Source organism: Caloenas nicobarica, chromosome 24 (genome assembly GCF_036013445.1).
Source record: "Caloenas nicobarica isolate bCalNic1 chromosome 24, bCalNic1.hap1, whole genome shotgun sequence".
Classification (NCBI taxonomy): domain Eukaryota; kingdom Metazoa; phylum Chordata; class Aves; order Columbiformes; family Columbidae; genus Caloenas; species Caloenas nicobarica.
Window position 1 is genome coordinate 4,846,805 of NC_088268.1, and position 14,702 is coordinate 4,861,506.

The 14,702-nt window shown below is 46.2% G+C and overlaps 1 protein-coding gene across 2 annotated transcripts in view; it reads left to right on the top strand.

Annotated features, from left to right (window-relative positions):
* FBXL20 (F-box and leucine rich repeat protein 20) overlaps window positions 1-14,702 on the top strand; it is a 31,794-nt gene that overhangs the window by 7,023 nt on the left and 10,069 nt on the right. For both annotated transcript variants that reach the window (XM_065651146.1, XM_065651145.1), the window contains exons 2-7: window positions 5,931-5,992; window positions 12,178-12,232; window positions 12,516-12,590; window positions 13,076-13,170; window positions 13,617-13,685; window positions 13,856-13,951. In XM_065651146.1, coding sequence (XP_065507218.1) covers window positions 5,931-5,992; window positions 12,178-12,232; window positions 12,516-12,590; window positions 13,076-13,170; window positions 13,617-13,685; window positions 13,856-13,951 — 452 coding nt within the window. The remainder of the gene's footprint in view (window positions 1-5,930; window positions 5,993-12,177; window positions 12,233-12,515; window positions 12,591-13,075; window positions 13,171-13,616; window positions 13,686-13,855; window positions 13,952-14,702) is intronic.

Below are 14,702 nucleotides of genomic sequence, written 5' to 3' on the forward strand. Positions count from 1 at the left end.
AGCTGCTTGTGGATGTAAACAGCTTCGTGCTTTGTGTCGTGTCCTCCGAGGAGCCTTGTATTTCACTGACGCTTCTGTGGGACTGATCTCTGCGGTGTCGTTTATTCGTTGCCACCAGGAAAGCAGCTCATCCTGCTTCAAGTCTGCCTGCCTTCAACCGCGGCCTGGGGAAGGAGTGCTTCAGAACAAATACTCGGTTCATGGTTATTTTTCGGTTATTTCAGCCCTGTAACACTGGTAGTATTTATTTTTTTTTCCAAAACAAACAGAACTAGAGGCGAGGTGTTAGCGTATATTGACAGAGTTTGTAAGAAGTCACTTCAAAGCTTCACTGAGCTTTTCCAAAGGAAATGCAGAATTAATTCCACACTTTTTTGTTTTTGTTTTGTGCTCGGCTTATTTTGCTGGATTGGAGTTGTGAGATGGGTTTGGCATGTGTCTCGTCTTGTTTCAATGACTCTGTGCTGGGCTCGTTCATCTCCTCCATATGCACCGGAGCAGATAAAAGTGGGATAAATTCTACCAGTGATACAAGATTTGGGGATGTGAGCTAGCAGCTGCAGAACACCTCACAGGGCAGCTCTGGCTCCTCTGGATTTAAACTCTTTGAGTGAATTTGCACAGCTGTTCTGTTTCTTTCACCTCAGAATAGCAAAATACTCTTTCATAGCTCTGAAGTTAATCTCCGAAGTGTCTTGATGCTACAGATCAGGTTGGGTGGCAAACGGAGAAAATATGCCAGCTGCAGATGTAATCCTTAATTCATGATGGCAATTGTTGATCCCCCACCTTGCCTAGCTGAAAAACAGCTTCCAGATGCATTATTTGCTCTCTAATAACTGCAGTCTGCTTTGTGTCTTGGTTTCATTGCTGAGTTTCCCGTGGTTGGGAGTGTTGTGGAGGGTTTGGCCGGGACAGGGAGCTCCAGGTCTCAACTACAGCGAAACCCACGTTCTTGGCACGTGGTTATTGCCTTTTCCTTTTGTGTCGGTAAGGCTGCCGTTGTCTTGCACCGTTTCTGTTACACAAGTAAATGAGTTGCAGTATTTTACAATTATAACGTTCACTAATATTTCCTAGGTTTTTAAGAGGGTATGCCTTTAAATTCTGTATCGCTTATTTTGCGTGAGGTTTGCTTTATATCGAGACACGAAACACTTCATTTGTTGCATTTGTACTTTCAGGAATGTTCAGTTTTCGTTTCCAGCTGCCCACCCGTATGGATCTTGCTGCTGTTTGGTTGTATTTTGTACTGAAAACGGATGTCTGGCCTCTTTCAGCCTCCCCGTGTCCTCGGCCGTGGCCGTGTGTCCTGCGTTCCACTCTGTTCTGTTAGCGCTTCTTGGGCCGCTTTGGATTTTTGGTCTGTATTCTCAAGGGCCAAGCCAGACCCCATGTTATTTTTCGCTTGAATGTGTGACTGTAGCTCTCATTGTAACGGCTGATTCAAGTGCCTTTACTCGCCCGATAGCCACTAATTCCGTAAAGCTCCAAATAAGCTTCACCCCTTTTGCTCCATTGAGCTTTGAATTTTCTGCTTTAGAAGAAAAGCAAAGTTTGAGTTCAAAGTCCACATCTAGGCTAATGCCGGGTGCTCGGTTGTTGGCTTTGGCACTGATGCTCCTAAAGTTAAGCCTGGTGTGATGTTGATGTATTTTTCAGACCAGCCGTCCCCCCTCCCGGTGCCTCCGTTGAACACCGGCCGGTTTTGTCGGCAGAGCTGTATCTTAGGGATGCGCCTCCATTGTAGAGCACCCGTGTTACGCTGCACATTGACCCTGTCCTTTTTCTGCTCCTTGTCTCAAGTGGGAAAAATCCCGTGTAACAAAATCTTGGGGAAACTGAGAGTGTTTTTCAGCGTCCGCTGTCGGACAGGCAAGAGAGTTGAGTCTGTCTTTATGTCTAAATTGCACTTTATTGAATAAAGTCCCTGCCGCTGTTCTAGTGGGAAAGTCTTTTTGGTATGTCAGACGAGTCAACTGTTGTTCTCTTAAAAATGCAGCCAGTAACTTAAGAATTGTTTACAGAAAGTAGTTTTGAGCATTTAGGGTAACATAAAATAAATGTGCTTTGTGTTCTGTACGTTAATATCCCTAATTACTTCCAGTAAACTCGAAATGTTGAAATAACTCATTTAGAAGCTTCTCAAGTATATTTTTTCCATACACAAAAAAGTGAAAACCAAAGCTTTTGTTCCTGTTCCTCGTCGGAACACCCCTCCAGCCCTTCCCCAACAATAAACCCCAAACCATTGCCAGATGTGACATTTCCAGGAGCGCGTTGCCCCTTCCCTGCCAGCCCAGGGAGTTTTTCCAGCTCCCTGTAACCCGGGAAGGACGACTTTGTGCCAAGGTGTGCTTGGAGACTAACTGGGGAAATGGGGAATAGAACTGTCCTGGAAGCAAAGATTGACATTTTGCAGAAACTGTTGAATAAACACTTTTCTAGACAAGGTTTTAGGGACATGAGTTAGTGCTGGGGTCGGGTTATGGGTGGACTCGGTGATCCTGAGGGTCTCTTCCAACTGAAATGATTCTGTGATTCTATGTTTCTCACTGGAGAAGCTTTTACTTGCTGCTTTGGAATAAGTCCTCCACAGAATATAGCAACTCTCTTCTTAGATGGAAATTTCCAAGATATAACAAAATCCCTGTTGAGTGTGGGTTTCCCGAGGGGTTGGCCATACAACCTTCCGCATGAGCGTTTCCAGTGACAGACGGTTGTGTCACGGAACAGGGAGACGTCGCACGGTCCGTCCATGAGCGCAGCCGCTGAATCAGTCCAGCATGTGGACGCCTCACTTATGTGCTAAATATCGCCTGTATGTGTTCGCCCTGGGCAGGATGGGTGTTGTGGCCCCAAGGACAGAGCCAGGAGGAGTCCCCGTGCTCGTGGGGCTTTCGCAGCCTGTCCCTGACCACGCAAGACTTGCTCGAAGGCTGAATGAGTGCCTGCGGTGACACAGTACTCTATGTTTTAACTCAAATAACGCGTCCCTGCGAAGAGTTGCTTCACTTAGAGCGCTTGCATCAACTGTTGCTCACGTCCCTCTTTGCATGCGTGATGAGCGCCGGCCGGCCGTGGGTGTTCCTTGCGCGGGGACACTTGTAATTATACGCTGTCATCGTTGCACGTTCAGCTGCAAAGTGCTGTCACCTCCAGCCCATGTTGATGTCATATGGGTGACCCAGTTTGGGTGGCTGTGCCCTGTAGTGAGTGGCTGACACCCCCATACCCGAACAGCAACTGCCAGCAGCGCCTCACTGGAAAAAAATCAGTTCATTAGCCCCGCACGGAGCACTCCTGCTGCAGGACTGGCCCCGGGTGAATTGAGCCAGTTTGCACAACTTTTAATATTCTGAAAGGCGAGGGAAGGGTTATTGAAACAAAAGGACAATGCCATGTTGTGCTAAGTGGCTGCAAGAACGGTGTATTTTGATTGCTGGGTGCAGTGTGGGGGAATTCCGGCGCCCAGGGTCTCCCCCAGCACACGTCCTGCCCTGGCACCTTTCAGTCCAAGGGCTTCTTTAGGAAGACAAAAAACCCCAAGTGTTCCTTTAGTGTAGTACTTGTCAAAGGCTGGCTTCTACAGAAAAACAATTTGAGGCTTTGATTTGCAAGCTTTTTCTTCTGAGCAGCGTAGCGGGCAGAAGTCGCATCGCTCCCTGTGTTTTGCACAAAGCTGTTTGTGAACGTCCTTGACGTGCAGGCTCAGCTCCCAATGGCGCGTTCTCAAGTAAAACCTGAATTCAGACAAAGCCTCATTCCCAATACGGATGAGACAGAACAGGCTGGCCGGCTGCTCCCGGAATCTCTATTTTAATCCTTCCTGCCCCTTGCCGGTTCTCTTCCAGCGCGGTTCCTTTCGGAAGTCTCCTCCTGCTGTCTGGTTTGCTCCTTTAATTTCTCTCACCTTTTTTTTGTGAAGGGGCTGGTTCAGATGTAAAATCCTGGCCTGGACAACGATGGGAAAGGGATAGACCTGCCTGTTTACTGTTGTAACGGGGGGAAGAAAAATCACAGTCTTATTTTCCCATGAATAATTCCTCTGCATTTCCCCTTCGTTAGAGCTTTCTTCAGAATTTCCTTAATTTTCCAGCCATCTAATTAGATGCTCCAGTCCCAGAACACACACACACTGGCTCCTTTCGCAGCCTCGGCGGCGTCTGTCCCGACCGGCCGCGACAATCGCGGTTGTGCCAGGATGGCATCGTCACAGCACCCGAACGCGGTCCTTGACCTGAGGAGATGGAACAGGCTCCCTGGGATTTGTGTCTGCTGGGGAAATAGCAAAACTTCCATTTGAATGATCTGCAAAACGGTAGTTGCCCGTCTAGTGGACCGTTTAGGACTTGCCAAGTTGCGATATCTTTCTGGTGAGAAGTGCTAAAAGCGTCTGCGGGGAGGAAAACAACACTTTGCTGGGTGACGTTTTGGGGAAGGGCTCTGAAGAGTTCGGGTCCCGCTTCAGCATCGTGCTTCGGTATCTTGAGATAATTAAAAAGTAAACTGTGATTTGGAAACACAGCTTTTAAGTTTGAGTATTGGTTTAGCGTTCTCTTGTAGCGACGGCGTTATTCTGTTGGCAGTTTGTTATCGCCGATTGGAGCATATTAAAGAAACGATATTAGCTTTCTACATTAGGCGCTGATGGTTCCTTTGGTAGGGGACGGGGCTGGATTGATGCTCAGGTACAGAGTATTTGCTGCCTGGAGAAGCTGTTTTCTGCCGGCGAGGCCTGGCGTACAGCTGGATAAGCCACTAAGATCTTACTTTCCTTTTTTAACTCTTAATCTGATCCTCTGCCACTTAGGTGACCCAGCTGGTGCTGGGTTTATTTGCTTTGCATGCATACGGCCGAATTGTTTCGGAACACTTAATCAACCGATTAGAATCAGCTTTTTCAGACTGTAATTTCAGCAGCAGTTTTGACCAGGTATGTAGCTCAGGAAGATCAGCTCTTAGCGGTTCCAGAGGTTCAAGAGAAACTTTATTAATGAAATTAAAGCTCGTTCTCGTTCCCTGCTTTGCATCCTTCTACATGGGATGAGGCATCACCTCTCGACAGCCTGAGCTCACCCATCGCCCTCATGATTCCTCCCACAGGCAGAGCTCTGTGCAGGTTGGTTGGTTGGTTTTTCACCATGGTAGGACGACACGAAGTCTCTTAAATACAGATAGATATTCCTCAAGAAGCATGTGGCGTCTGTTTTTCTTAAGAGTCCTTAGAAAAGAGAAGCTTTCTCTCACTTTTCACAGCTCGTGCGGTTGCTTTAGCTGGTCCAAAATTTCAGATTTATAAGTTGTTGGCCACTATGATAACACTTTGCACGGGCTACAACGAACAGCTCTGGCTCCGGAGCCTTGGAAGAACGCGGAATTTTCCTGGAATCATCTCGTGCCGCAGCACCACAGATCACATCTCCCTTTATGCCGTGCTTCGTGATTTAAAAACAAAAAATCCTGCTTGTGCCTCTTCCCAAAAGCTCCTAAGGGATGATCTCAAACAATTTGCTACAGTTTTAAAGTGTCTGTGCTTTGTTTGACCTTCCCAGAACCGTGACACAGATGGAGGCCACAGTGGTGCTGCAGCTGGTACCTTGCTATAGTCTGTGCCAGCCCACAAGTACCCCCTAATTATCATTTACTTTAATTAAAAAAAAAAAAAATCTCAGGTTATATTTAATCTATCCACAGAGCATTCCTGGACCATTTTTTAAACTATAGTGAATGTCATACTCTATCCAACTATGGTCCAATTCAGGAGCTTGAAAGCTTGAACACAAAGTTTATCTTTTGAGAAGTTATTGGGCCAGATGTCTCTCTCGAAATGGCCTCGTTAACCAGCAGCTTCTTCCCTAGAGTGAAGTAGATTTTGGTTCCTTAATGCAAATATCCGACTAAAATGTTTAAATTGCTTTTGTTTACAGATGTTCTCAAACAATGACGAAGCTGTGATCAACAAAAAACTTCCAAAGGAGCTGCTGCTTCGGTAAGTTTTCCTTCAGTCTGTGAGTTTGGCGACTAGTGTGTGCAGCCAGGAGCTGATTTTGCTGGTATGCTCACAAATTACGAGCTGGGATTGAGTCACTTGTAAAGCCATCGACAAACAGAAGCAGATCAAAGGTTTATGCTAAAGATTATTAGGTTTTATTTTTTCAAGTGTTAAATTGATTTGCTGGTCACCTGTTTTGTGGGTGGAAGAACTGTAGGACTAAATAAGTCCTTAATGAAAATGAAGGGTAAGTATAGGCTAACGTGTAGAACAGGGTTCTGGTTGTCTCTAAAATGTCCCATTCAAACAAAAAGTTCCTTTGCTGCAGTGACACTCAAGCAGATTTGTCTTGTTCCTCATCGGTAAGAGACAGATGTTCAGCACCTGGTCCCGTTGGCAAAGATCAAACAGCTCAGAAATTGTGGATCTTGGTAGATGATGCACATACGGACCTTCTGAAGTTTGTGTTCCCCGCACAGAGCAGTGACGTGTGTGGGATTGTACCTCAGTTGTCACCGCTGGGTGTCTGGAAGTCGTGTTCATCGGTGCTTTGAGCTGAGATACCAGCTTGGGAACAGTGAACGCAACTGCAGGTGGATCTTTGAATTATTAACATGAACAAAATTCTTATGCTGCAAGGAACTGTGTAGTACTGTCAACACTCGGTGGCAAGAAGAAGTCTGGGGAGAGGAGCTCTGACACCCGAAAGTGTTTCTAGCTCACTTGTGGGATAAAATGAAGAGGAAAAAAAAGTCTGACTTTCTTTTCTTTCAGCTGCACTGTCTCCTGTATTCTGTGTAATGGCACCTCTAGTCTGATTCAGTTTCTTTTGTTAGAGTGTTATTCATCCAAAAGCAAGATGTGTGGCTTCTAGAGCCCTCCTTGCTAATACTGCAGGTATTTGGGGCTTGAGCCAAAGGATTGTGTGTGCCGTACAGAGACTGTTGTGTAAAATCAGCGTCCAGCAGCTGGGAGAGATGGATGGATGGACGGAGTGACCGACGCCACAGGACGGGGTGACCGGCGCTGCGGGCTGCCCCAGCCCAGCTGGGTTTGCACGGTTTCTTGCAAGTGACAGCACTTGTCTTGGCCCAGCGCTTGCCCTGAACTGTTGCTCTGCGTGTCCTGCAGAAAGAGGGAAATTTGAAGAGTGAGAAAATATTTATCTGTGCATTTTCAGGGAGGGGATTCTTTTTCTGATGGGAGCAAGCAGGTAGCTGGTATTGCAGACACAGGCTGGGGCCAGGTTGTGAAGACCGACACAAGGCGAGGAGCTCGTGTGGTGTAAGGAAAGCAGGGATTTAACTGAGATTTTGCACAGACCTCAGGGGATGAGGCGTGTGGTCACTGGGACCTCGATCAGAGCACGGCTGAGCTTTCCGGTGGATCATAGTGACCTCAACGAGCACGTCTTGGGCTGTAGGAGGTACCTGGCGGTGAGAAACATCTCTAGACAGTTGGAGAACATTTTGTGGTGAGTAGGAGGGAAGATCCTGCACCAAGCAGGGAAGTTTGTCAGGACAATGCATGGTGTGGCTGGGTTGTAGCAGTACGTCTGCTTCTGCCCTGGGGAAATGTTTTGTGTCTTGATGTCCCTAATCATCCTAACCTGCTGTAGAGCAGAACAAATGTTCAGGAAACCTAGGAAAAAATCAGCAGATAGAGTTTATAAATGTTAAAGTTCATAAGTAATGGTTTTGAGTTGGAATTCACTGTTAGCATACTGTGAAAATTAATTAGCGTGGACTGACAGTGCGGCCTTTGAAAGAGAAACTTGGATGCGTTTATCTGCAGGAATCTCCTGTAAATGAGTGTCACTGTCTACAAGACAAAGACTTATGTGTTTAAGCAGCGCTACTGTGTAATGTCTTGTTCTCCGGTTTGCTCGTTCTGCAGATGGCATTGGTGTCTCATGTATGTGGTTGCAAAGCAGAAAGCTGTACTTGAGCAAAATAAAGACGAGGAGGGTGTAAAAGGGGTGAACAGCAGCCTTGGGCGCACCCCAAGGTACAGAAACGTGCGACTGCAGCCACACTTTTGTCTGGGGGGATGAGCCGGAGGTGTAAAGTGCTCAGGAATCTCTCCTGTAAATGTGTCTTTGATTCAGCCGTCACGTCGTGTTCTGTCCCACCACGTTGCTGGTGGCAGCGACGTTTATCCCATGTTTCCCTGAGCGCAGGTAGAGACATCAGCTGCCAGGTCACAAATCTTTGTCCTGAAACTGCTGTACCTGCTCCAGCTTTGTCCCCTGCCAGCTGAGTTTCTAGGAGCTTACACCTTTATACGTGAATATACCTTTACACGGTTTAAAATGAGCCAAAGCAGCAAAAAGTAGAGTTGCATTCACCACCCTCATTCCTGCGCTGCTGCAGCTCCTCTTTGGGAGGGTGACTGAGCGAAGGGTTCGCAGTTGTTCCTTCCGAATGGCATCACGTCCCCGTTCCCCGGCGCTGACGTTACCAACACCCCAGTGAAACGGCACGTTCGCCAAACCCCAACGCCAAGCCTGGACTTTCCGTGGCAGCGCTGGTCTCTGCTGCTTTCCTGAAGAAGGTTTTACTCTCGGCGTGACGTCGGGCTTTCAAACAGCTTACGCTTGGTGGGGCGAAGGGGACGGCGTTCGTCTTTTCCTTATCGGTTCACAGGCAGGTCAGGCAGTTTTCAGTTCTCCCCTGGCATAAGCAGCTTTTACTCCATGCCACCTCCTGCTCACCCGTTTTCAGCATGTCCAGTCACTGGCACCGGCTTCGCCGTCTGACCTTCAAGCCCCATGTTGATTTATTCCTCGGGAGCTCGAGTTCTGCTCAGGACACGGAAGCGACGGAGCACGTGGGGACCGGTGAGTCGGCAGCAAAGTTGTCGTTTCGTCCTGGCCCAACCCATCAGGATAAAGTGAGGACGGAGCGAAATTTAACGTGAATGGTGGCTCGCTGACACAAATCGGCATTGGTAATTTTAGAAGGCTGACGGTCTAAGCTCGCTCACCTCAGAGCCCGCAGCACCCAGGGATTTCATTAGAGTCTTGCCCCTAATCTAATTAGAGCGGCAGTGGGAAAGTGAGCGGTCCTGGGAAACCCTGAGTGGATTAAGAGGTTGAAACCTGGAAAATGCTCCAACTGCAGCGTGTTTTAGCTGAATTGCCTGGTGCTGGACTGTTCAAAGTCCTGAACACAGGGAGTTACTTTGCAGTGAAACAATTTAATCTGCCGCAGTACCAGAGCTGGTTTAATTCCTGTTTGGAATCCTTTGCCTTCACCTGTGGTCACTCTTTGATGATAAAATTATTTCTGTGGATTATTTTCTTACTGTCAACTCTGATATATTTCCTCATTGTCAAGCCCGGTTTTAATTTGAGCCAGAGGGTATTAGTGAGAACGTGGATTATTTCAAGTGAACCTATAGGTTCCCTTTGCTTTATTTCATACTGCGCAGATTGCTGAAAAGGGATCCAGCATTCGTGACTCATACGTTACTCCTGTTGTAAAACAACTACTCAATCATTACTTAGCCACGTGGGCAGCTTGTTTGTGGCTTTTGGGGATGGTTTGTCTGGTTTTGGTTTTTGGGTTTTTTTTATGTTCCCCAGTAGCTCCTTGGAGAACGAAAAGCCTCAGGTCATCATGCCTACAAGACTTGAACTGTGCTCCTGCTGTTCTCTGCGGTTCATGTGCAGCGTTGTAGTTGGAGCCAGTTCCAAAAGGACCAAAATGCACAACACAGTAGTGGCTGCTGCTGGAAAAGTAATTTTTTGCCGTCTGATTCTGCTGAGCTATTGGCTGATGTTCTTGAGCAAAGGCGAGAGCGGGGCAGAAAACACTCAAAAAATGCTGTGAGGCTTTTCAGAGCCCAAGTGTCCGAGTTAAACACCCGGGGAGCTCTGGGCGAAGCTCGGATGGTAACTCGGAGGTGAGGGGGGATGTTTCGCTGACTTGACGTCCCTTTTGCTGCGTGGGCAGGCGGGGAAGGGAGGAGCAGGAAATAGGAAAGAATTTGACCAAGACCTAATAGCCCTGGTAGAGGGATGGGGTGGTTATTAATAGCTTGGGATTTCCACGGAGAAAGCAATTTTAATTAAAATATAGAAGGCTTGTGTACTTATTGACCAAGCCGTTGTACCCGTCGAGTGTGATTTTTTTTTTTTTTTTTTTAATTTATTTTTTATTCTTTTGCTCCTATGATGGGAATCTAGGGTGAAAGTGAGAATTTTCCCCAGCTTCTCTCATTTCCCCGGGCTTTCCTTGTATTGTTGTACGTCGACATTGTGCTAAATAAATCCTCAGTGCTCGCATACGTGCACAAATAAATGACATTTAATTCAAGGGGAAGACTTGTCTATAAGCAGGTGAAAGCAAGCATGGAGCTGCTGCTGAAATCCAGAGGTGGGTTCCCAAAACATTGTTACAGTAAAGTGCGTATTAGCTCTTTTCCGCCCCTTTTCCACACCTCTTAACTCTCAGCATGTCACTCTAGATTTTGTCTCGAGATGTGCACGGAACAGATGAGAAGTATTTTGAACCAGGCTCCTTGGGTCTATGAGTGTCTTTGGAAATACAAGAGAGCACATGGCTGTTTATTCTGCTATATCCTGACTTAACTGTTTGTTAAGCTACATGACCCCTGCAAGTGTCTGTGTTTTCATAAATAATCTGCATTTATCCTCTGTCAGGAACATCCTTTTCTTCCTCTGACACTGATGTTTCTAAAGTGCTTTTTATCTACCTGCTAGTGAAGAAAGCATGGTTGTGCAATGGTTGTGTCATATCTTGAAGTTCATAAGTCACAAAACAAGAATGTGCTGCCAGGAACGTTCTCTTGTTCCTAAGTCTCTTCCAGCACAGGCAGGTCTGTTGAGAATATAGGAAAACTTAATGTATGTTCCCCCCAAGCCCCCAATCTCGTGGGGAGACGACTCAAGCGCTGCAGGTATCCAGACCATTGCTAGTCTGGGGACACGCCGTTCCCCTCAGGAAGTCTGGAGATTTTTGAAGCACTGGAGTTCTGTTCATTCTCACAATTTCTCCTGGACAACCGTACTTCATCTGACCAGAGTATTTTATAAAATAGCCTATAGCGTTGGAACAAAATTGCTTGCCCCTAATCTTTAACACTTACTTCTCACCGCATTTGCCTTCGCTTTCTGGTGGTCTTCAGGTTTAAAATATTAAAACATTTGTGCAAGTGTTTTCTTGTAGTCAAGCATTTGTATGCTCTTTGCAAAAACATTTCACCCTGTGGTTTTTTAATTGCTATCAAAGAGAATGAGACATCGCTATCTACTGTCCGCTTGATCTTCTCTGTTTCACAGCAGATGATTGTTTGAATAACTATAAACCATAAAATAACCATATTGATAGATCGGTCCAGATTTGGGAGCTTTAAACGGGCCTGGTGCTCCCTGCGCTCACACGTGGGGGTGTCCTAGCCCAGGATAGCATTGCAAAGTATTACTGGCTAATTCCTTTAGCCCAGTAAATAGGACAGCAACACCGGGGCGTTGGCCCGAACACTCGGGTGTGCCTTGGCAGCGGAGTGACGGACGGCAGCGGAATGATGGACGGCAGCGGAGTGACTGCACCGGCTTAATCCAAAACGCCTCTTTCCCAAACCCTGCGCTGACCCAACCGAGCGAAACATCTGGCTGTGCCATGCTGCAGAGCAAAATATTCCTCCTCCCTCCGTGTTAACGACGCTTCCAGTTCAGTACAGCTGCGCGGAAAGGAAGAAATCACCCGCGCGCCAAAATCGGGCCGTCGCGTTGCTTTGGTCTATTAGCTGTTGGTTATTTCACTGCCGGCTCTTGGAGAGCCCTTGCTAAAGGGGGTGGTTTAGTTGGGCAGAGGCGCTTGCAAAACAGGAGCCAAAACAGACGTTTGACTGAACGCTGGGCTGTTAAACCAACCATACGTGATACCTGTAAGCGCCCGTTGTGGTCGATAATCGTTCAATTTACCGCCAGTAAATACTACAAGGTGCAAGATGAATATTTCACAGTGGCTCAGTATCTGTGCTTTGCTTTCATTCGGTAACTGCTTGGTCTGCGCTTCTTTTCACAGTTCAGCTTTCAACCGAATTACAAAGAAGTTTTGCTGCATCCAGTCCTTTTTTTCCCCCCTCTTTGTTTTCTGTGTTCTCGTTGTTTTTAATGTAGGTGACCAATATGATGTCTCTTCTTTCTGTTGCAGAATTTTCTCTTTCCTGGATGTGGTGACTCTGTGTCGTTGTGCCCAAGTTTCCAGGGTAAGAACCTTCCTCCTTGCTCGTGGAATTTAACAGAGGGTTGGGTTTGGGTGACATTCCCCTCACTCCAGCCTTCCCTGGAACATGAAACCACGAGGATTTGTACCAGGGAGCTTTGTGCGACTCTGCTGTTGTTATTTAGTGTCCCATATTAATGCTGCAACACCAGAAACTTCTGATGGCAGCAGTGAAGGGGGACTCAAAGCTTGAATGCCATTTTACCGTTGCTTTGGTTTGGTTTTTCGTATTAACAACACATTTCCATTTTTTCCCCCCAATAAAGGCATGGAATGTTCTGGCCCTGGATGGCAGTAACTGGCAGCGAATTGACCTGTTTGATTTCCAGAGGGATATTGAGGTATAATTAAATGACATACAAACCCGTTTTTCCTGTTAAAATGTAATTACAGCCTAGAATGGATTAATACTCCCAGCATTACCCTTTTTACCTTCCCTGGAGATAGAAATCATTAATTTCAGTTCTTCTCAGGGAGTCTTTCTAAAAGGCTCGGCAATCCATTCAGCTTTTGAAAATGGACAGAATTATATATCTGTATCATGATTTAAAGGTAGTAATAGAAGGAAAGTGGGTTTGTTTGTGTTCTGGAAACAGAAACAAGTAGAGTGGTATGTTCTCGTGGAAGACTACTACTTTTGTAGAGCAGAATTTGAGCTGCTTTTCATTTCACTCAAAGAAAGGTCAACATAGCACAGACTTAGACCATTAATTGCATTAATCAGGATAAGAGACAAAAAAACAAACAAACAAACCCTTAAGTTTGAATTCAACTTTTTAATGCTGTGATGTCACTTTGGGGATGTTTAACGTGGTTCTTTCCGCAGGGCCGAGTAGTTGAGAACATTTCCAAGCGATGTGGGGGTTTCCTGCGGAAGCTGAGCCTGCGTGGCTGCCTGGGAGTGGGAGACAACGCGTTGAGGTAGCGCGGCGGCTTCTTTCTGCTCTTAAACGTGGTTTAAAGAATGATTCCGTTCCTACCGCGACACAGGACTGGAGTAATTTATTAACACTTTGGAACTATGATCTGTAGCCTGTCTGTCTAACTTAAAACGCTGAGAACAGTAGCACAGGAGCCGTTTTAATTTATCATTTTTTAACTTTGTGCAGTAGCCCTTTTTCTCGATTCTTATTAAAAATAATACCAGCTGCTGCTAGAGACTAAGCAATAATTGGTGCTGAACTACAGACTTTTGCCTTCAGGCTGGGAAATCCTAAGGCAACATACATTATTTATTTTCTTTATTTACTTATTTATTTTGAGACATTTTAGTAACATTGTATCTGATGCGTTATGCTTAAAACAAATGCTGTAAAATACCTGGGATTCTGTTGTCTGAAAAATATCGCGTTTTTTCTTTAACACAGGACGTTTGCACAGAACTGCAGGAATATTGAAGTGTTGAACCTAAATGGCTGTACCAAGATCACAGACGCGTGAGTCACGTTCTCATCTGCTTGCCCTGTCGTCCCCTTTTCTGCACGTACCGCGTTATATTTGCTGTCTCCTTTTGAAGGGGCGACCGGGCTTGTGCGTGTGGTAGGTAATACAATGTGAAATGTTTATAGCTTTTAACATATCGCGTTTCGTGTCTCTTCTCTCGCAGGACGTGTACCAGCCTCAGTAAGTTCTGCTCGAAACTCCGGCACCTCGATCTGGCTTCCTGCACCTCCATAACCAACCTGTCGCTGAAGGCGCTGAGGTAGGAGTCAAAACCAGCGATTTTCGATTCCCCGCAGCGTGAGCCACCGTTGCCCCCCGTGCTTTGGAGGAGAATGGCGTAGGCTGAGGTGTAACCGCGAGGAGAATTCAGACATTCCCCGACACACCTTGTGCCTCCTGGTTTGCAGAGACAGAGGAGGAGGAATCGGTAAAAGCCGCCCTTGACCTTGTTTGTATCAGTCCCAATGCTTATTAGCAGTAGAAGAAGAATTCTATTCTATTAAAGTCTTGGAGGAGGGATTTTGGGGAGAGAGAAGTCTCAGTCCACCTTTTTAAAATGCTCATTTACTAACAGTCAACTTCTTCGTTGTAAACGTACCGTCGCACTCTTAGCAATTGTTTCCGTGGCTGGAAGGTGAACACCAGCATGTGACCGTTTGTCTTTTTAAACTGCTTAGGAGACATAGAACTGCTTAAATCCGCTAAATGGAATTGCCAAGTAATCTAGAAAAGGAAGGGACAGACAGACATTGGTGGGAAGATATTGGGACAGAGAAAAGGAGGCAAAAAAACCACTAAAGGTAACAATAGAGGCCAAGCTATTTAAAAAAACCCAAACCACAAGTAATATGCCAGTGGAATCAAAGAACATAGAGGGAAGCTGTATCATGGGAAAAATACTTGAGGGTGAATCTACACACCAGAAGAAAAGAGATTTGAAAGAGCAAATTGATGATTAAATGATTTTTGTAGCTGCATTCAAATACTTTGAGCCTGTTTTTTCCCTTCCC